This window comes from Pteropus medius, unplaced genomic scaffold (genome assembly GCF_902729225.1).
Source record: "Pteropus medius unplaced genomic scaffold, Ma_sr-lr_union100, whole genome shotgun sequence".
Classification (NCBI taxonomy): Eukaryota; Metazoa; Chordata; class Mammalia; order Chiroptera; family Pteropodidae; genus Pteropus; species Pteropus medius.
The window spans coordinates 21,508,521-21,531,736 of NW_024340849.1; the positions used below are offsets into that span (position 1 = coordinate 21,508,521).

A 23,216-nucleotide genomic window follows, 5' to 3' on the forward strand; every position below is an offset into this window, starting at 1 on the left:
CCCCACCTCAGAGTTACATGTACACAATTGCCAGTCCTTCTCTGGGCAAACTTTGGATAAACACTGGCAAAGGCATTGTATGGAGCACCAACTACCACAACCCATTCAGGATTCTTCCACAAGACTCCAAACATTCTGAAAGCCTGGCTGGGGAAGGGCCCAGTGTTCAGAGAGCCCAGACTTACCACCGCCATCATGTTGGAGAGGGCTGCTTCCATGTATGCACAGAACAGGGCTGTGTTGGAACAAGGACCATCGTGTTAGCTCCCCAAGGCCCATCCTCACCCCTCTCCAAGAGCAGGGGTCCCACTCTGTCTCCAGCAGCCTCAGTGTCTACACCACACCCTGACATTGGGGGTGTTTGCCTGACTTTGTTAGTTATCTTTACGGTAGGTGTAGCCCATCTCCCACCAGACCATGCATTCTCTGAGGGCAGAGAGTGAAGCTTACATATCCTTTTATCCCCTCCCATGTCCGTGGTGGCCTTGCACAGAGTCAGAAGTCATTAAGCATCTTTCTCTTGTCAGCACTGCCTTTGCCGATGATCTAGCATAAGCTGGAGGCAGGATGATTACCTGTCTGGGGGTGGGTGAGTAGTCAGAGTATATGAGCTCCAGACATGGCCCCTCCTGTCCAAGATTTTGAGTGACCATGATGCTGTTGGACGCTCACCAAGTCCTATCAGGGCAGGACCTTATTTGATACCTGAGCTAATCCCGAGAAGCCAGGCATCTGGGTTCAACCACAGGATGTGAGCCCTCAGGAGAGTTAGGGGACCTCTGCCATTCCCCTGGTGCCTCTGAACAAGCTTCTTCTGCCCCTGCCCATTTGCCCGTTCTGTTCCTCTGTCAGGAACAACTTCTCCCCATCTTTGCCTATCCAAATCCCACCCTGAAAGTGCTGAGAGACACCGAGCCTCCCTTTGAAGCCTTCCCAGACGATTCTAGCCACAGGACTCTGCCACTTCCCTGGAGGCCAAAGGTGGTTACAGTATAACCTCAAAATACCTAGCTCTTGACTTAAATATTTACTGAGTCTACTGTCTCCATGTCCGCCCTCGTGCTGGCTGCTGAGGGGGACACAAGGGTCATGGAAGTCACTTCAAATTTCTACACTTAAGTGGGGAACAAAACAAAAGAAAAGCTCTTCTGGATGCTATTCTGCCTTCTACTTGTCTCTAGCTTTCCTTGTTAAAGTCCTGCTGTTCCAGGAAACAGAAGCGACTCTAGGACAGGAAGGCTGGGGGAAAGGTGGGACTGGGGTTTGACTCTCGCTTCTGCCATTAATTTGTGTTCTAGGGCAGTTTCATGAACCTCTCTGAGTCTCATTTCCTTATCTGTAAAATGGGGCTGACAATCTATGCCAAGTAGTGATCCTGGGAGAATTAAGTGAGTACATATGTTTATACAGCACAGAACACAAGGCTGGGTGGAGATCCAATAAGTACTGTGGCTGGTTTCTCTTTGGATAGCATTCTCTGTTTACTCTATGTCATTCAAGCTTCTGGAGAGCTGTGTTATAATTTTCTTAGACCTCAGTGCTCCCACATAGACCATCTCACTAGACCTTTCCAACAATCTTTTTAGACTTCACAACCTTAATAATTGTGCAACGACTTCTCCTCTGCTAGACCATGTCTCTAAGAGGATTTGGTCGCCACTGTGTCTTCCGCGGGCCTGGCACTTAGTGGTGCCCTACCGATAGTTATCAAATGAGGACTCATTGGGAGCAAGAATGCTGCCACTAGCACATGAGGAAATGTATGTGTGATTTTCTCATAAATTTCCAATGCCGTGTAAATATAACAACAGTAATAGTTTTTGTGACTCCATCCGACAGAAGAGAAAGCTCAAGTCCCCCAGGTGTTAAAGATCCAAGGCACTGGTCCTTCTATCCCTGATGCTCAGATCTGATTAGCGGTCACCATGAACTTCATGTCATCAAGGGCAGTGGGGAGGAAGGAATAGCAGAGTGACTTGATTGTCAGCTTTCCCCAGTACCCACCGCAGACAAGGGCCAGCAGGTGCGTCTGCCAGGTAAGGGCATAGAACATGCCGCCGATGGCGATGCAGGAGAGGACGCAGTTGTAGCTCCAGAGGCCTGTGTAGATCATCTTGAAGGGCGTGGCCACTGTCAGGGCTGTGGGACAAGGTGTGGTGCTTTTGGCTGGTTCTGGGTCACAGCACAAAGGCCACCTCGTGGCCGGTGCTGGGACTCATGGTGGCCTTACTCTGGCCGTTTCCCCCATGGCCCGTCCTTACCCATCCAAGGAGCCTCTACAAATGGTGTCTGGTCTCAGGAAACCAACAATGGAAAGAGGGAGTGGTTTCTGAGCTGTTTTCCAAAGATTTCTCACAGAGGTGCTTCCAGGGTGAGGGGAGGCCGTGGTGCTGGGCCTTCAGGCTCTCCCTGCTCCTTGAGCTGGAGCGGCTGCATTTTTAGCAAATAAGGTTTCAACTGAAGATGTTCTGCTTCAAATAGGTTGAGAGGAAAGTATGTAGCTACACGGAGATAGCGAAATGATACAACAGATGGGGTAGGAAGTGGACAGTAGGTGAATTTATGAATGCCTCTTGTGCTACTTTTAATTTTGTAATTTTCTGATGTTTGAAGTTGTTCCCAAATAAGTCTTATTAAAGTTCTGCTTCCAAGACATTTTTGAAAAATGTTGGAATAAGTCAACAGGCTCCTAGTCCCAATGACTCCAACCCTAATTTCTGACTCTATGTCCAACTATAAATAGGTAAATGCGTTTGCATACATAGACATATATGTAGAAATATTAAATCAGATTTGTCAAATGGCAATCCAATTTTTGAGGAATTTTTTTTTTTTTTTTTAGCTAACTCTAATTTTCCTTTTAGCTATCAAAGTGTTGGGTCGCTTATGCCCCTGCCTGCTCTGCTACTGCTCCCACCCCTTTCTTCCCCTCCTCAGTCCCAGGGACTCAGTTTGCAGGCCAATCAGTCTTCATTCCCTTTGCCTCTCTCCACATGTCCTCTTCCTACAATCTGCTCTCTTTCGAGATCCAAGAAAGGGAAAAGTAAGTCTCTACCCCTGAAAGTGTTTAAAAACTCCAGTGAAGACAGTAAGTCTAGGATGTTTTCCGTGTGTGGGGGAGGCTGACCTCAGGAAAACTATCACTGCCCAGAGGGGCCCTGTCTTACCTGCTAGCATCCCCACGACTGAGCCAATGGCCGCATGCAAGCACATGAGTGGTGAGCAGACGAACAGAGCCACCAGGAACATGCTGCCTGTCCAGGGATTGTCACAGCCGTACACCTGGCCGACCCCGGTGGGGATGGCTTGTAGCAGCTGCAAAGTCAACAGAGTCTAGATCACCGGAGTGTGTACTGATAATGCAAAGACCTCGGGGCCAGGACTGAGCTATTCCAGGGGATGGTGGATGGGTAATGGGGTGGAACAGGAGGATGGCTGTGCCCTCTAGCCTGTGAGAGAAGATGGGAGGGCAGGAGCTGGAACAAATAGCTCCTCACTCCATCTCCTCGCAGGCATCTGAGCATCCCTCAGGCAATGCCAAGCAGAGCCCTCCAACACCGGGGTCAGGCAGGGTGCTTATGAGGGTCACATGGCTTCTGCTTTGAGGGGACCGGACTGCCATTGGGAGTATCAGGACACTAGGGGATTCTTCTAAACCTTCTTAAATCCTACAAATATTCTAGGAATATTGGAACTATTCTAGGCCATTGTGATGGATGATTAGACAGAAGGTCATCTAGCTCACTGGTGGCCAAACCGAGGCTATAGCCTCTGAGCTTGACCCTAGTTTGTTGGTGGCTGCTGCAGACTAGTGCTACCTGGGGGACTGGGGCCCAGGAAGGAGGAGGAAGCACTTTTCTTGCTGTCAAGGAGCACTTAGCATTGAAGGAAGGTAACGTGTAGAACAGCTGGAGAAAAGCCGGAAACCCAACCATCCCTGTTAGAATTGGAGATGATTAATTGGCAGTGACATCAGATGGCCTTTTTTTTTTTTTTTTTTTTTGTGGCTCAAACTGAATCATCTACATTTTGAGGTTATCCTTTGAGGGTGAAAAGGAAAGGGGGGATTGGCAAGGTAGGAGGAGCACTGGCCTGAGGGGTCGAGGGCTCCAGCTTTCAGAGGGGCTTTGCATACGGTCCTTGTGTGACCATGAAGAGGCTGCCTTTAGCAGATAATCTTTCAGCTTTAAAGTTCTGCAAGCTCTTTTCCCTACCAGATCATATGACTGCTTTGTGGATAGGGATCCACTATGGCTGGGTACCAAATAGGTGCTTAATAACTATGTATTGATTAGCTCAGTGGTTTTTAAACTTTGTTTATGTTGGAATCACCTAATGACCTTTAAAATATATATATATATATATTTATATATATATATATATTTTATATATATATATATTTATTTATATATATAAATATATATATATATAAATATATATATATTTTATATATATATTTATATATATAAAATATATATATATTTATATATATATATATATATATATATATATATATATAGATGCCTGGCTCCTCCCCAGACATTCTGGGAGAACGTGACTGGTGCCCCAAGGGATTCTAATGTACGACAGTTTGGGGACCAATACATTAGTTACAGATAATCTACTATAGATGTTGAGTTAATCACCTTTCTCCCTTTGATAAAATTTTGTGCTTTTGAACTTGGTTAAATTCTGAAGTTAGTCTAATTTCTTTGTTTGAGAAGTCCCAAGCACTGTTTGGGTCAGAGCCTATAGACTGACAGGTTGGGGGCTCGGTCTTATTTAAAGGAACCCTGAAAACACTTTGTACGAGTCCAGCGAACTCAACTTCAGTGTGGGGAACAGGCTGGAAATCTACTCAGTGACTCTTCCACGACTTCCCAAGGTCTGAAGAACACAGGATGCTGAGGGGAATCCAGCTCCCGCCTTCTCATCTGGGAACACAGGTTTTAAGGCCACACAGTGAAGAATGAGAGGAATGAGGGACAAGCTGCCTTGGAATGGAGCCTGGGTTTGGAATGAAGCTTCCTCCACAGGGGCCCGTATTTTAGCCTGGTGAACTGGGGCTTGGAGGGGCTTGCCCTCCCCTCCGCTCTGCTCTCTGGGGCACAGCTGACACCCCGGAGTGTGAAGGGCAGTCAGGTGTGTGGTGGAAATTTACTGAGCACCAGCCTCCTCATATGCCTGATCCTCAAGTAACGGGCAACGTGCCGGTTCAGCAAAAAGGAAGCTGCTCCCCTCATTGTTTTACAGAGAAAGAGAGAAACGGCACTGATTCTTCAGAACTCAGATCTGGATGTTTGTCAGAGTGGTGATGTCGGGGAAGTTCAGAGGGTGAGCCTGGGCCTCCAGGGATGCAGATTGGGGTCCTGCCACTTACTGACTGTTGATTTTGCAGACGAGCCAGAGGCACCTCTTCTCTGTGGCTCTCTCCGCTCTATTCCCCTCAGCCCTGGACTGGACAGCCTCACAGTGAAGGCTGGGTGGGGTCCTTTCTCTCTGGCAATGCTGCATGTCACTGCGGCTGTCACTCGGACCATGCCTCTTGGGTAGGGCTCAGGGACAGTGGGTCTGTGCCCCAAAGGCAGTGTGCTTATTTGCCAGATGGCTGATCATTGCAGATTCTGTCAACGTTAGTTTTCTCCCTGCTCCTAACCCAGCCCTTTTCCATTTGAGAGGGTGGGCTTTCCCTTAAACACAGGGTTCCGTCTTTTCTGTTTTCCTGGATTTTGACACTAACTCTACCTCTGATCCCACTGCAGCCCCAGCCCTAGACAAAACTTTAAAAAGACAAAAACTTTAAAAAAAGTTTGCACTGTTGGCAGCAGTGTTTGCAGTCAGGGCAGGGAGCCTTTCTTTTTCTGATAGGGTTAGGTTTACTGTGTGCCTGTCCCTGGAGGACCTGAGCTGTCCACTCTGCCCCAGAGTGGCAGAGCTGAACACCCAGCAGCGGGGCCGTACCAAGCTGTAAGCACATCTAGACTACGGGCATGGCTGGGGAGAGAGGGATCGGAAATCAGATTGCATGAACATTTGAGGATGTAGGGTATGTTTTCAAATATTCAAAAGGTGATCATGGAAATCATATTCTGAATTACTCTAAAAAGGAGAGCTAGAACCAATGGGTGAAAGATAATGGGAGAATTCTGAGGAATGTAGAGAATAATCCAACACGTAAAGGCACCTAATCACGGGGTGGACTGCACTGAGAAGCTGTGGGGTTTGCCTCACTGTGGTCTGTCCAGCTGAGGGTACAGGTCCTCATGGACTACGGGGGTGGTGGGTCAAAGCGCGGGCTCTGTGTCAGGCCACCTGGGTTTTAAGCTCAGGCATTAGCTGCAGTTTGACATGGGGCAAGTAACCTCCTCTCTGCCTTAGATTTCTCATCTGTAAAATGGAGATAATGATAGTACTTACAATATGCAGTAATTACGAGGGTTAAATGAGTTAATAAAGGCTTGGAACAGCATCTGACACATAATAAACTTACTTTAGTGTTAGATGTTAGCCATCTCTAGGTTCATTAACAAGGCCCAAATCTTACAATTCTATATATTTAATCTTATGTTAGATTTCTATTATATCCTTTTATCTCTGATGTCGAGAGATCAGTAAAATAAATGAATATGTACATCTGCGATAGTAGGATATAAAGCAGCGTTTCTCAACTTTGGCATTATTGACATTTTGGACTGGACAATTCTTTGTCATGGGGAGGGGGTGCCCTGTGCATTGTAGGATGTTTAGCAGCATCCCTGGCATCTACACCTCAGTAACACCCATACACCCCAGTCCTGACAATTAAAAAGTGTCTGCAGATGCTGTCTACTGTCCCCAGGAGGGTAAAATCATCCGTGTTTGAAAACCATTGATGTGGAAAGCACATAAAAATTCACTCTCATCTTCTATTGATAACATCTTTAAAATTCTAATTTTAAACTTTCATTTTAGCTTCTTGACCCTTCACCTTACTATCCATCTTACGTAATATTTCTTCCTCAATCCCATCATTCTATACTATCAACATAACGCTTATCTGTACTCTTGTTTATTATCTATTTTTTCTGTGTAGAGTGTAGGCTTCACGAAGGTAGGGGTGTTGTTGTCCCCATGTATTCTCAGTGCCTGACAAAGTGCCGGCACAAAATAGGTCTTCAGTAAAGTTTTGTCGATACAACATATGGAGGTGGCAGTGACCCTTTCCTGTCCTCTTCTCCCTTAAGACCCATCATCTTATGGCGATGCACCCAGAGAAGCTGAGAGACTGGGTAATGCACAAACTAGTTAGAGAGAAGGTCTGCAGTGGAATCAGGGGGTTCCAACTCGTCTGCCATTGGGTAACTTACCAAGGGCACTTCAATCTCCGTCCAGGTGATATTGGGCACTGAAGACACAGGCTGCACCAGTTTCGTGGGGAGGAAGAGGTTGTAGTGGCCTGTGGCTGCCAGGTACAGGGTCACCGCAATGTTGAAGGGCAGCGTGAAGACCGGGAGGTCCCACTTGCTGAGGATGGAATTCAAGGCACTAGAAAGAACTGGGCTGAAGATGGAAGAGACAAAGGGTTAATTACCGTGATCATTCTCAGGTCTCCACCATCTTAAAAGCTCTAGGCCACAGTACCATCTACTGTCCCCTCTCTTTGGCGCAGTCGTTCCTGGCTCTGTTGAACCCTAGTGGTCCATTGATCTGGGGTTGGGAATAAGGTGTTTAAGGTTGCACTTTGAGGAAAAAAAATTTTAATTGTTATAACTTGTTTTGAATAGAAACTTTATAAAATCATTTAAATATTTTCTTGTTTCTTAAACTTAGCAAATGAGACAAAATGTAATTCTTACAAAATATCATATATTGCCTTTGGAACACCGAGGTGTGCAGTGGCTACTATCCTGGGCTATGACTACACTTTGGATGTCTGACCTCTTACGAGGAGGCTGCTGTGGCACACAGGTAACATGCAGGCTTGGATTCAGCTGAAGTACTTGGAGCTACTCTGGAAACCACCATGTGAAAATGGGACCTTGAGTTGTTTGTGTTCTCTCTCTTCTTGGTCTCTTCCTTGGGAAGAAGATAAATTCTGGAGCCAGATGGAGCTGGGTGCAAAGCCTCACCTACACTTACAGGTTGAGTGAGCAACATTAGGTAATTCATATTCCTCAGCTTGAGTTACCTCTGAAGGGACCAGACACCCTAGACACCTAACACTCTACAGTTGCAGGACCAAACGTGAAATCATATGATATAGTAGATTGGTCTATTTTTTATTAATGACCGCGAGTATCAACTGGGCATTTAAGATGGCCTAAAAAGCCTACCATGTATCCCTAGCAAATTAACCCTCCAACTTGCTGAGACAGCTATTTCACATTTTCTCCTTTCGCCTCAATCTTCACATCTGCTTCCCTTTAGTTTCAGATAGCCACTTTGCTTTACTTCATTAAGAAAATAGAAATGCTTCATTTTCCCACCCGTAAGAGCTACATTCTGACTGCCCTGTTCCCACATCCTCTGCCCCTCTGCCTTTTTCACATAGTGGAATTGTCCTTGCTCCTTTATCAGGCCAATTATTCTCCCTGTATGTTGGGAATCAACCCGCTTCAAAGACTTCACTCCTGCAATTCTCTCCTCTCTCTCCTATGGCTTCAATCTCTCCTTTTTCTCTGGATCACTCTCAAAGATATACAAACATACTCTAATACCTTCCACCTCTAAAAATCCTCCCCATTTAATCCAGTGTCTGCTCCAGCTATCGCTCCATTTCTCAGCTTCCCTTCACAGCCATACTCCTTGAAAGTATTGTCTGTCCTTGCTATCCGCAAGCTTTCTACTGACATTCTTTCCTAAACCCACTTTACTCGGGTTTCCGTTCTCCCCGGGCCTTGGAGATGGGTCTTGTCCAGTTCACCAATGACCTCTATCTTGCCAAATCCATGGTCAGTCCCTGCCCCCTGCATTTGCCTGATGGACCCTCCGGCTGGATTGAAATGCCTTCTGTCTGGGCTGCTGTGACTCTGCACATTCTTAGTTTTCTTTCTGCTCGTCCAGCTGCTCTCTCTCAACTCTCCTTTTTCTCTCTTCTGCCGGACATCTAAATATCAGAAGATCCTATAGCTCTGTCTTGGGTTTTCTCTCTCTCTTTTAAAAAATCTTTTCTTTCTGGGTGATATCTTTAGTCCCATGGACAAAAATATCTTCTATATGCTTCTGCCATCGAATTTTGACTATAAAATTAAGTTCCGGATTTGCATATCCACTTACCTACTCAACCGCTCTACTTGGAAGTCTAAAGTTTGACATGTCCAAACAGAACCCTCAATCTGCATCCTGTCTCCTGCCACTAATCTGTTTTTCCAAATCTTACCCATCGACTCAGGTGCTCAGGCAAATCATTGGAGTATCTGAGTCTTTTTTCCTTCTCCAACCCCATACTTCACAGCTTCTCAGGAAGTCCTGTCGCCTCTACCTTCCTTAAGATATACCCAAACCCAAGCACTTTGTACCACCTTCGTGGATGTCACCCTGTCCAAACCACGCTCATCCCTTGTGGGTTACTGAGCAGTCTCCTAACCGTACTTCCAATATTGTCCACAAGGCAAGCAGAGTGCTTTCTTTAAATTTAAACCATATCCTGTTACTCTTCTGCTTAAAACCCGTTAATGGCTTGCCATGAAAATTATAATAAAAATTGAAAGGCTTACTGGATCTACAAGGAGTATGGGGCCTGACCCTCATCTACTGCTGCCTTCACCTGCTGCCACCTCTCCTCCTTCAGGGTTTCAACCCCACTGGTCTTGTTTCTTGAACACATTATACTTCTCCAGGTGGAGGTCTTAGCATGTGCCATTGCTTCTGCCTGCAGCATCCTTCACCTAGATCTTCAGATGGCAGGTGCCTTCTTATCATTTAGGTCAAACGTCCCTTCTGCAATATGGCCTCTCTGACCACCCACTTCCAGAATCACTCTCCATCCCATTTGCCCCATTTTGCTTTCCTCAAAGTACTTACCACATCTCGACATGATCTTTTTAATTAACTAATTCATGAGCTTATTTCTAACTTTGCCAAGAAGAATGTCAGCTCTAAGAAGACAGAGATCTCTCTTGTTCACAGTGCTCCCTAGCATCTAGAATGCTCCCTGCACCTAGCAGGCACTTGGCAAATATTCGTTTGTTGGATAAACCTGGAAAATGACACTACTAACACCTACTACGTGGATTGGATTTCAAGGACAACGTGAGATCAGTGAACAACTGGAGTAGTAGCACAGAGCCCAGTCCAGAGTAGGGCACTCAGTGGTGATCAGTCTTTAAAATTGGGCAGTGGGGGTAGGAGTGGGGCACTGGAGACAAACTGCTACCCAGTTGCAGAATGTGGCTGAGGAGCTGTGCCAGGGGCTTAATCTGTGTAGTTATAAACCAAATGTATGCAAATGAAGGCAAGTCCTCCTACTCCTTACACGGGGCCTGTGGGGGACATTAAGGAAATCCCCACGGAATGACTGCTTTAACTGTTTGTCCTGATAAATTAAGAAAGAAAGAGACCCTAAGAAGAAACATAAATTGCCCAGAATGCTTAATGTCGTAATTTATTTGCAAGCACTACTAAAAAGTAATGGAACAGTACTTAAACTAAATTAAACTAACTGCTTTTGGTAATGCCAGACTTTGAAACCAAAGAAAGACATTTACTTCTTAGAGATGTTAAAAATCACTCAGCATGTCTGAGAAGAGGTGAGTACAGGGGTTGGGGGACATGGGTTCACCTCAGACTGTGTGACAGCAGGCATGTGACAGACACCCCCAGGAGCTACAGACCCGCTGCACGTTCAGGTGAACCAAGGCTCCCATGAGTGAAGGGCCAAAGACACCCCGTGCTAAGTTAATGTTTGTTAATATCCTTCTGTCTTGCTTTTTTATTCCTTCGGCAAAATGAGGTCATTACACAAGATCTCAACTGATGCTTCTCTTCTCATGCTTTAGATATAGATGTTCTGTTCAAACAAAGTTCTCTGCCTCTATTGCAGTGAGTTTTCAGCTTTTGGTCTTGGTTGGGCCACAGGAGAGACGATTCTCATATAGCCTGGAGCTTAATAGTGCAGGCTCTGGGTTCACAATGAGGGCATCAATAGCTTTTACAGAGTATGACCTGGGGACAAGTTACTAACCTCTGCAAGCCTTGGTCTTCCCTTCTGAAAACTGGGGACAATAATAGCCCTACTTTGCTTAGCACTGTGCATATAGGAAATACTCAATAAATGTTAGCCTTTATTATGAAATCTATTGTTCAAGAAAGAATAAAAACCACATGTGCTGCTTTGCTGCTTTACAGGGTCTCTGTCATTCCAAATTAAAAAATGATCCTCTTGGGTTGCAAGTGAACTCATGGACTTTCACAGTGTCTTTCAAGACAAACCAGTCTGACTATGAAGACACCGGGCCCCATAACTGTGCATGTCCCCACTGGTGTAAGACACGATTGTCTCGGGGCCTTGTGGGTCTGTGAGCAGAAAGAATGAGGCGCCTTACCAGGCCATGGCTGTGAAGGTCACAGGCAACAGAAGCCACCAGTAGTAGTCTGACTTGTCGGAGAACACGGTCATCAGTAGTCCTACCAGCATCCCATTGTACCCGTGCAGTCCCGAAGCGATGGCGGACCTGGGTGAAACACAGTTGATCTGCATTTGAATTTCGTGGTCTCTCCTTCCTGGTACTCACAGGAAAAAAGTCAGTTTGTTTAATGAATGTTGTGCAATGACATAGCTGCCAGCAACTTTGTAGATCATACACACACATACGTGCACAGGTGCATGTGCAACACATTGATTACTTTTGCTGATCTAGAATTAAATTCTGCACTTTTGTCTTCTCTGTATCTAAGCTCTCCTCTGCTTCTCAGGGGAGTTTCAGACTGCTACGTAGAGGAAAATCTGAGGTGTGACATTGGGAAGTTGTGTGTGTGTGTGTGTGTGCGCGCGCACACGCGTGTGTGGTGTGTGAAAGAGAGAGAGATGGGGCAAAGGGTAGGGAGAGGCCAGGACAATATGGGGCAGAAGGAACCAGGCTTCAAGGGAGACCATTGGAGTTCAGAATCCCCTTGGGACTACAGTATCTATCTGAGGAGCAAAACCCCCTATTTTGGGAAAATCATTATTTTAAGATATGTTTGCATTTTTTCTACATTTTCCCATTTGTGTTTGGTTAGAATTTAGTAATTTTTTTTTTGTTTCAATACCAGCTGCTTCAGGCAATCTGAGCAAAGCTGGTTGGCCCATGCTGATGAGGTCCTGCAGCCCCAGCGGTTGGGTGTAGCTGGAGTAGGAGGCATCAAAATAAGGGAACCCGGGGGAGATAAAACTTGGGGGACACTTAAGGGTTGCTTCCACAGCCACCCTTCCCTGTGAAGTGTCCCCTCTCAGAACTCTTCTCTACCAAAACTTTGGTGGCTTCTGGAGTTGGTTTTCTAAAGGAAACCCATTGCCTTACATCCCTGCTCTGACCGCTGAACATGGAAAATTAGGTTCAACCCCAATGCCATGGAGATCTTTGTTAGGACCACATCCTTCAGGACACTGCGGCATCAGTGTCGCTGACTTTGAGTTACTTTCCATAAAGTACAATCTCCAGGCTAGTGAGGGTGGGGCAGTGGGCGTGGAATAAAGTGGGTGGTGGTTGGGGGCGGTGTGGGGGGAGGCGTTGAGGGGGAGGTTACGACTAGGATATGTGGCTGCGTCAGTGGTTCATCGCGGAGGGTGGTAAAGTCATGGCTCTTTGGAAGGACATTGTGTAGGGCTTAGAGCCTTGAGCCTGTGATGTAGAACATGGTATTGACCTATCAACAATGAAGCTCAAATCTTGTCTAGGCACTGGAGTAGAATATGGAATATTTCCTTTGGACTTATTGTCTTAAATATGTTTAGAACATAGCCAGCGAGAGAAGCCTCGGAAAGTGATTAGAGAACCATCCAATATAGTAGTAATGGGGTGTGTTCCGTGGTTTCAGAGAGAAAGGAAGGGTCAGAATACACTGCAGCAATCAGAGGCGACTCCCTGGAAGAGGAGGGATTTGAAGAACTAGTACAATTAGGTAAGCAGAAGCAAAAATGCTCAATTGGTGAAGGGGAGGGTTTGGGTTTGTATCTGATGCATTAATCAGTATCTTTGGGAGGATTAAGAGGCATGCTTTGTGTCTCCCCTGGTAGAACTGATGTCTGTGAAGTGACTCCTCTGAATGGCTTGGCAAGTTTATCAGTAGGTTATGGGCAGATGGAAAATCAGAAAATCAGACTATCAGAGCAGGAAGCAACTTGGGCTCTTTGAAGGTGAACCATGGATCTTACAGATGAAGAAAATGGGGTCAAGAGGGGAAGTGCTTGCCTCAGTTCAGAAAGCTAATGAGGCAGTGGGCAGGACAGGGTTCGCCCCAGGTGAGTTTTAGCAAACACTGATGAAGCAGTATGACAAAAGTTGATTCTGTCAGGGAGCCAATTCTATGGCAACTGCTCATGAGATTATAGCTAAGTGGGAGCAGGAAATCGAGAACACACTGGTTGAGAGACACAAAATCTCAGCTAGAGTCCAATTTTCATCTCCACCCCCCACCCAGATCTACACCCAAAAGAATTTAGCTTCTCATCCATCTGATCTCTAATGACCTCCCAGACAGCAAGAAGCAGAGTGGTCCCTCAAGGCCACCTTAGAGGTGCATGAGCAGTTTTTCATGGAGGCAAGCTGACCCGTGCATTTGCCTCGGTGGAATCTGGAATGTCAGGTGGACCTGGAGGAAATGTGATGCTGGTTCCTACACAACCAACTCTGATTAGCCCTGTTGCTCTCGGTTCACCATGGTGCCACTGGCCATGCTGCCCGCCCTGTCCATGAGACAGAAAGAGCACTGACCGTCAGCTTAGAAGACGCAGGCCATGTTCCAAGCTCAAGCTCTCCCCGCTTGCCACCGGCTGTGGCATCTTATGTGACTGATTTACCCTCCTGGTCTCGCTTCTCTAATGTGCAAAATGCGGACCCTCTTACCTTCACTGTCCGCCGTGTGAGGTGGTGGTAAGAATCACAAAATAATGTTTACCTTTACTACATATGGATTACTTTAATGTTTTGTTCTATTATTTTAATTTTTTAAAATGCCGTTGACAATTAGTTTATGATCCATAAATGGGTTGGTGCCTCCAAAGTTGAAAAAAACATCAAGAATATGGGCATCTCCAAACTTCTTTGACCTTCAGAAGCACCCAGGAGGATCTTATTTAAAACACGACCTCCTACATCCACTGAATCAGAATATCTCTGTGGGAGGAGAAGGGGGAAGGCTAAGAAGTTAGTTCTTTTAATCATCACCCCAGGTGATTGAGTCTGGCCACCAAAAAGTTTGAGAATTGTTGGAATAACATATGGCAAAGTCGGAGGAAATGGTCTAGTTCTGTAAAATGCTGGTTATTGTTAGCAGACTTTGCAGCCACCAGTGCGCCAGCTCCAGCAGAACCGGCCCTCTGCCAGGCCTGCCTCCACGCCTCCCGGGGCTCGTGTTTGTTCCCCCTTCTTCATGCTGGCTCAGCACTGCCCTCCCCTCCTCTCACCTCTCTCTTCTCTCCCATATGCAATGTTTCTAGCTCAAAGCCTGCCTCCAGCATCTTCCCAACACTTAGTGATGTCCATCTTCTATGACCTCTCTATTACATACAGTCTTGTATTATTCTGAGACATTTCTTGCCTGTCAGCTTTATCCCTCCCAACTAGATTGAGAGCTCCATGAAGGAAGAACTGCTTAAGTGGTCCCCTGCACCTGCCTCAGAGGCAGTGATTCTAGAAAGCTCTACAGTCAAATGGAGCCTGGTGCTTTCATTTGCTGTGAGCATAGGAGTGGTTTAATTTTGTAAGACCTTCACTGACTCGTTCAAAGTCGATACTTAGAAGACCTTGGGTTAGCTGATCGCTCAAGTAAACGTTTCTCCACCTGTCTGCTCCAAGACCCAGGATCAACACAGAGAAGGACCCACCTGTCTTGGCTCAAGATGAGGGCAGTTAAGGTAGAGACCACTGTTCCCAGGCCCCCAGCAATTGTCCACCAGGGATTCTGGATCAGAAGCCCTATGAGGATGATGATCCCGCTGAGAGGGTTGTTGACAAACATCACCTGAGCAGTCCCCCTCAGGACCCAGTCTATGAACTGGAGGGCCAATGGCTTATCTGAAAGAGACGGGCAGAGCCATTAGCAGGGTCCAACCTATGCTTCCTTGCAGGACTACTGGTTGGCGTGGCAACCAAGACAGACAAGGATGCATGAGCCAGGATATTTCCCCTCATTTAGCCTGGCACCCAGCCCATCTCTGAGTGGCCTGGCAGTCAGTCTATAGTGGGTGTTAGTTTTTGCCTTACAGAATGAGGCACCGAGCTGAGGCCAATTTAACACCATTCCAGCCATTGGCTTGGTTGGCGAGGAGGCCCCAGGAGCATTCCAAGGGAAATTTCTTGGTCCAAGGGAAGGGGTGGAGAGGGAAGGAAACTCCTTTTGTGTAGTGCTGTATGACTCAGTTGAGGCTGGTGTCTCAGCAGCAAAGAAAGCAGTCTGGAGAAAGGAAGCTGGGAAAGAAATGATTTTAGCCTAGCTGTGAAAATCAGTATTGAGTCAGGCCTGGAGGAAGCCAGGTTTAGAGAAGAGGGGACATGCATTCTGCCTCATTCTCTGGTTTGGTTTCCTGCACAGCCTGTACAAGTGGGGGAAAGCTGTGGGGAGGAGAAGGTTAGGGGGTGTTTGTTGGAACATTTAGTTTCGGGAAATGAGGAGAAGGAAGATGTTAAAAGGAAAGAACTCTCGACCATTGGAGAGCATGTTGCCAATATTTCTTGGCACATAATAAATGGTTATGGAAAAGTGAAGGAATGACTGTTTGGGAAATGGCTTATGTGTTGCTAAGTGGTTGTCCTACATCTAGTCCATGTAGGAGTGAAGAATTTCCAAAGAACTAAAATTAGTAAAATGCATTTAATTCTCAAGCCACGGGAATTTCAGGTTAGTAGGGTATGTTATGCCCACCCCAAAGTCAACTCGGAGCTGGAGCACCCCCACTGTGGGAACCCTCACCATGAGTGAGTGAAGAGGCGGCTTCCCCAGGAGGCTGTCTCCCAGGCCTGACCCAGCCACTTCCTCCCGGGGCATCCGCCTACCTTTCAGCCAGTTCCTGTACTCCTTCATCTCGCCCGTGAGGAAGCCCACTGCTCGGAGGAGGCTGCAGTGCGTCTGGCCGGCGGCGCCCCCGTGGGCTACTCCCCTCTCACTCTTTTTACTCCGTTCATTGGGGTTTTCAATTTTTACCATGTGGCTCTCTTCTTTAGAAGATCGGAGATCCTTTCGAGAGAAGCATGACAAAATATTAAGCAATATATAGCTTTTTGAGAGCAAGGGCATTTGGGGATAAAGAAGATTGTCAGTTTTCTTTTTGTTATTGTTGTTGAAATAAAGGATCGTAAGACAAATCTCCATTGCCGAATTCTGTCCAGAGAGCCCCAAGCAGGCCTGCTCTTCCCAGGATTACTGCACATTCTTGAGAGCAGAGTTTCTTAACCCTTCATGTCATAGATCCCTTTTTGGCAGTTTGGCAAGCCTATGAACTTCTTTCCAGAATAATATTTGTAAATAAATAAAATAAATAGTATTACAAAGACAACCAGTTATACTGAAATGCAATTATCACAATATTAAAAAAAAAACAAACCATGATACACATATCAGTGCAGCAGATCCAATACCTACTATGATTTCAAAGTAGTGATGAGTGAATATATGAGGCCTTGTCACTCCAACTCAGGTCACCTCTGGAGAGCCATCCCAGGGACAGAGCTCAACACAGGATCAGCTGAGACCTTTATTGTGACTGTATCACAGACCAACCTCTTCTGCCAAATCCTGCTGCCTTACTTCTCCATAAATACTGACTCCAATGGCATACCCTAGTAAACTTCTTACATGCAAATCTCCATCTCCAAGTCAGCTTCCTAGGGGAACCCAATCTGTGACAATGACAAAAGTCTAAGGTACTACTAATATGACTATTGTTCATTGCCTATATTTATTTATTAATAAAGTAAGTGCTAAAGTTCATCTGAGGTTAGTGAAAATAAATTATTTCCCCCATCTAAGTTCAAACTCCCTTCAGTTGTATCTGTGGACTCCTCGGTCAGGACTCTGTGCTCTAAAGCTATGCTGTTCGATACAGTAGCCAATAGGACATGTGGCTATTGAGCTCTTGAAAATGTGGCTCGTCTGAACTGACATGTTCTCTAAGTGAATTGTGAAGACTTAGTATGAAAAAAGAATGTGTAAAATATCTCACTGATAATTTATATTGATTACATAGTAAAATATTATTATATATTCATATGTATTAATCTAAATAAAATATACTATTAAAATTAATATCACCTGCTTCCTTTTACTTTTTAAAAATGTGGTTAATAGAAATTTAAATTTACATATGTGGTTCACATTACATTTCTATTGTACATTGATGGTCTACAGATTTCTCCAAACTTTTCCCTACATCGAAACTTAAATATCTTAAGAATATCAGTGAAAATGGTGGAGTAAGACCTCCACAAATTCTCTCCTCCATAACGGCAATGAGAACACTGGATAAAATTGTGCTTGAGGTGGTCATTAACAGTGGGGAGAAGCAATAGGCTAATCAAAAAGCTTAGAAGGAAAAAATTGGGAATGAGATGTCCAAAGGGCATTTTATAAAACTGAGACATAGTCTGTGAATCATGCTCAAGAAAGAACCGAGAAGCCCCTGAACTCTCACCTGGCTGAGTGTGTCTCTGTGCAAGCAGGAAGTAAAGGCTAAGGTAGCTTAAAACTGCCTGGGTGAGGGTATAAGATATTTCCCAACTTGCACACAGATCCCTTCAGTGAAGACTGGGAGGCTTATCGATTCCAGGCATCTGAGAAAATCTTTGTCCAGTCATTAGCTGACCACTAGGTTAATTAAGTAGAGACAGCAGTGGCTATAAATGACGAAGAATACAGACTTTCCAGAATTAATTCAGAAAAGCTATTAGACAAATGAAGCAGCCAGCAATTGACTTGTCTTGAAATTTTACGATTCTTTCTTCTGACTGCTCCAATTTGCTATTGAGCTTCTCTAACTTTTCGTTTCTATTATTATACTTTTCAACATCCTGGGAGGGACATTCCTCACCTTTTCTTCAAGCATTTCCAGGAGGGGCAGGGCTGGGTGTGTATCCTGGGAGCTGGAAGGCCAGCTAGGGCTGGTAAACTCTGACTCATAGAGTTTGTATCTGCTGGAGAGAGGCTCTGCCAGGAGCGGGCTGCTGTGAGTGTCAGACATCTCCAGGTGAAGGCTACTCATCGATCTTGCAACTGGTGGAAAAAGAGGGGGAGAAGAGGTGAGTCAGAATTGGGCCCAGAGGGACCTGGCTGAGGCTGGATAGAGGTGTCAGGAGGCATGAGGTCTGTCCTGACACACATGGGACCTACTGTTCAGTAGCTCGTGCTGCCAGAAGGACCTGGGGCCATTCCTCCACCCGTGTATGCTTTAACTTTCAAACTCCTCCCATTCTTCCAAGTACAGAAAAACGTCCATTTTCGTTGTGAAGGTTTTCCTGACCACCCACTTGGGCTTGATGTCGCTCTTTTATTTCCGATCACTGAAATATATTTCTCCACCTTTCTTATCGTCCATATTGTGGTAGTTAACTGTCCATATATTATTCCCCTTGATATGTACACATAGAACTGGGTTTTCCAACTGAGTGGGGATTTAAGAGAAACTTGTTTTCTTAATTTCTGCGGAGCCCATGTTGCTTACAGTTATTGACTTCCAGTCTCCCTTCTCCCGCTTCTGCCCTCAGTGCTCTTTCCAGCTCCTCCTTTTTCCTCCCCCAGGAATGGTAAGAAGCTCTGGCATAATCTACTGGAAGCCGTGTGCACCAGGCTGGGCATCCTTCCCACTCTGTGTGGGACCTCTCTTCCCTTAACTACTAGGGCCAGGGTTTACGCCATGACTTGCTTTTAGAAGAACTTCTGTCCAAGATCTTCAGTTTCCTGGTTTACTCTGGCTGCCCCATGGCAGTGCTGTACTTTTCTCCTTCCCATTCAGTCATCTTAACTGTTCTTCTTCTTTGGCATCCTCTGGCTCAGTTATTTACTTTATTGTTTCTTCGAGAGGTGGTTTTGGACCTGCCCGCAGTATGATCTAGAGATCCCCCATTGCTCCACGCCGACTCCCTAAGTTGCAGGACAGTGACTGCAGACCTCTAGTGTGGGTGCTGGCATTCCTTATACTTACCACGGCAGCCATTGCTAAAGGCCTGCATCATTCAAAGGGGACGATGTCCTCTTTCTATACCTGCATTAGTACCATTTCCGCGGGCTATTTCCTCTTCTACTCTGAATGAGAACAGTTCGTTAGTCACTGTTGCTTCTAGACCACCATGCACCTTGCTTGTGCAGAAACCCGTCTTCTTTGAGGTTTACACCACCCCTCTGACTTGCTGCCATGTTACTGACTTTCTGGTCACCCTCTCATTCAGCGAAGACTTTATGGATTCCGAACAGTCATCTTCATCTCCACTCCAGTAATTTCCAGCAACTTCAATGTCCAGGCATTGGCACTGACCTCCCTGACATTAACTCATTATTCTGTTCTCTGACTTGGCAGATCCTTGTCTTCTTCATCTCCAGTGACGCGCTCCACCTCCTCTTTTCGGCCGCCGATTTTCATAATCACCACATGGAACTGACATCATAAAAACTGTGAAATCTCAAAAGCTCGATTCTCCTCTGGTCACCACCTCCTGGACTTCCAGCTCTCCTGCTCAAGTGTGTCCTCTGACATGGCCCTTTCACCTCTGGGATTCCTCCAATCCTTTACCTTTACCAGCCCCCATCTCTCCTTCCCTCCTTAACCAACTTAAATACCATAACTTTCCTTCTTTCAACACCCTTGCTCCTCGCTCTCTGCATCTCTTATTATTGTGTGGTGAAATCTCAGCCAGGTTAACCCCACCCACCATCTTTTCCATGCTTTCGTCAAGGAACCAGACATTGCTGGAGAAATACTGCATAACTGGGTGGGCTACTTTCACTTTAAATTTATGCTTGCCATCCTCAAACAAACTCTTGGCATGTATCTTTCTCTCTTTTGCCACTCCAGTCTGTTTTTCGCTACTACTGCCCTTCCTGTAAAACCTCCATGCTGGCGAATCTAAACATGCTTCAGCCCTCAGCTCACTAGACCGCTCAGCGGTATTCCATGGACTTGACCACTCCTTTGGATGCTTTCTCCTCTCTTCAGCTGTTACACTTGGTCCTCTCTCTGGCTGCTCCTTTACACTCTCCTTGGTTGGCTTTTCCTGCAAATATGGGTGTTTCGCAGAACTTTGTTCTGGGCTGTTTTTTCTTCACTTGTGCTCCTACCCAGGTGAGCTTAGCTCTCGCCATGACTCGATCTTCCGCCTGTATCTAAAATTCACTGCCCAGTTTTGAGCACTGGAATAACAGACTTAACGGTCTACTTTACACTTGCATCTAGATGTTCCGGAAGTAGCTTAAAGTTAGTCTACTGAAACAGCTCATAACGTCCCCTTCCCAAGTCCTGCCCTTTTCCCTCAAAGGCGCACATCCCAGGACAAGTCTTCGCCCCATTCCAAGCTGCTCCTTCAGAAATTTCAGGAGTCAAACTTAATATTCTCTTTCCCATTCTCCAAATCCAGTAATTCTATCTCTAAAATATACCTTTATATCTAATGTTACTAGTTAGCTGCCATCATCACCTGTTGCCACTTCTCCAGTAACTCCCAATTGGACAGCCCACTTCTCAGATTTCTCCTCTAAGCCATGCTCCATAGGGCAATCAGAGTTGTCATATTAACACTCAAATCCACTTATGTCAGTTCCCTGCTTAAATCCCTTCGATAGCTACAGATGGATAAATATGCCTTTAACACGGCGTGCAAGGCTCTGCATCAGCGAGCTCCCATTACGCTTTGGTTCGTCCTGTGTCTCTCTTGCCCCTTGTCTCTGGGCTCCACACGGGCCTCTTTTCAGTGCCTAGAAGGTGCTGAGTCATCTTCCACCTCAGGGCCTCTGCAAATGCTGGTCCATCTGCCTGGAAGGCCTCTCCCTCACCCTTTACCTGGGTAACTCCTACTCTTCCTCTAGGCTTTGTCTCAATGATCGCTTGTCAGAGAAGCCTTCCCAGATCCACCCCCAAAAGTGCTCTCCTGTCGCATGCTCTCAGGGACCCAGTAGTTTTCCTGACAGCATTTTTTGCACTACGCAGTGATAAATTAATTTATATATTTATTTGCATAGTATCTATCCTCCGCTGGAACTTAAGATGCATGAGGACAGTGAATTTTGTTCTGTTTACTGCTCCTAACTCAACTCCTAACATAGTGCCTGGCACATAGTAGGTGTTCAATAAATAAACAGTTAAATGAGGAAAGGAAGGAGAGAAGGAAGGAAAAAAGGAGGGAAGGGAAGATGGAAAGAATGGCAGAAAGCTGCAGGCAACTGCTAGAGTAGGAACACTTCTTTGGAGAGCTTAACAAATCACGTGGGTCTCTTGAGTCTTGAATGGTTTAAAAAGGGTGTGGGGCTGCCCACCAGCCCTGCATTTTGGAGTCAGGACTCTTGCCATGTCTAGCCCCTGTCCTAATTTGCAGGAGGAGATCACTTAAACAACGGACTTTTAGCATGAGTCTGAAAACACACCCTGATGCTGCCATAATTCTGGAGGGAGGTCTTTTCTTCTATTCTGAACCTGCAGGTGGAGTTTCAGTGAGTTTTAGTGGGCGGGGAAAGGTTTAAGAGCAAAAGCCAACAAGCCTTAAAACCTGTCCCTTTCCAATGCTCTCTCTCTCCCTCTGGTGGCCAAGAGGTGATCCAGCAACCTGACCCGTTGGTACAAGATTCCTTCCAAGCCATTCAGATGAAAAGTGAAGAGCAATTAGATATCTAGACACATGATCTGCGTAACACCACCTACCTGGATGAACTAGAAATGTTCTGGAAAGACCTTGTGTTAAATTCAGTGGCTGCGAAACCTATTAAAAGCCCAGTTGAAAAATACCTTTTTTCCAAATGTATTTCACTGAATGTAAGATGTTATCAACTATAGATAATATTTTGTATATTATCAAGAAAGAAGAAAATGCTGCCAATCAAAATTGTAGGATACATCCTGACTTCTGAAATGTTAAAATCTAAAAGCAATTAAAAGCAATATATATTATATAATCAAGAAAAATGGTTTTTTGTATTTTTTTTTTAGTAATGGGGCTCACGCGTACAGGTGGGAGTTGAGCATGGGTATCTTTAGGAATTATTATATAATCATGAAAATTCAAACATTTTTATATTTCTTTTTATGAAAAATATGTGTATATATTATGAGTCTTTTAAGAACAGGGTCTGTTACCTTGTCGATTTTTGTATTTGCACAGAAGAAAGCCTGATACATAATAAGCCTTCAATATACATTTAATGTATTATAGAAAGAGTAAACGATTGCATGAGGGATGTATTCTCTGAAGTCATTTCTAAAATGGCAGTTTCTTTTCCACCATGCAGACAATATTCCCAGTTACAGACCGAGAAATCAAGGTGCAGGAGAGCAAAAAAGGCATTGTTTCTCACGTTGCTGTAACTCTCCACACTTTCTGAAGCAAGCTCTCCACCTTGTGATGGACCTAGGAAGCAGGGACCCAGAAAAACTGGTGGCTTGCTGCAGACTTGCAAGATTAAACCCAGTTCCTCTCCCTGGGCTCCTTCTGTTCCTCCAACTGCCTTGCGGGTACAGCTGGGGAGTGCGGGGGAGGGGTGGCTGCCCTGAGCTGGAGTTCAGGCGCTCAGCCCAGTGTTCTATTTCATAAGCCTGCATAGCCTCGACAGGAACAACGTGATTGCATCTTCTCTGGGGAACACAACGTTCCTTTGCCATGGGAATGTTTATCCTGTTCAAACGGGGGAATTTTGGCTTTGGGGGTAGGGCTGAGACATGAAGCAAAAATGGCATTGTAAACAGAAGGTTGCTGTGTCTGGAAAGAGCACAGGCTGTGAAGCTCAGACGTCCAGCTTCACCCTCTTCTCTGCCACCAGGGGCGGCACAGGCCCCCGTTTCTCCCTTCTCATAGGGCACCGTAGGAAGGATTCTTAGGACAGTGAAATCGCTGACTTGGTTCTTGGCA

The 23,216-nt window shown here is 45.6% G+C and overlaps 1 protein-coding gene across 1 annotated transcript in view; it reads right to left on the bottom strand.

The window, feature by feature from the left end:
* The window catches only part of SLC14A2 (solute carrier family 14 member 2), a 152,736-nt gene that overhangs the window by 31,639 nt on the left and 97,881 nt on the right, over nt 1-23,216 (bottom strand). The window contains exons 2-9 of the mRNA XM_039842546.1: nt 18,203-18,384; nt 16,173-16,353; nt 15,005-15,194; nt 11,523-11,651; nt 7,347-7,539; nt 3,168-3,315; nt 2,005-2,139; nt 186-235 (exon numbers count right to left, since the gene is read on the bottom strand). Of these exons, the coding sequence (XP_039698480.1) occupies nt 186-235; nt 2,005-2,139; nt 3,168-3,315; nt 7,347-7,539; nt 11,523-11,651; nt 15,005-15,194; nt 16,173-16,353; nt 18,203-18,373 (1,197 nt within the window). The 5' untranslated portion in view covers nt 18,374-18,384. The remainder of the gene's footprint in view (nt 1-185; nt 236-2,004; nt 2,140-3,167; nt 3,316-7,346; nt 7,540-11,522; nt 11,652-15,004; nt 15,195-16,172; nt 16,354-18,202; nt 18,385-23,216) is intronic.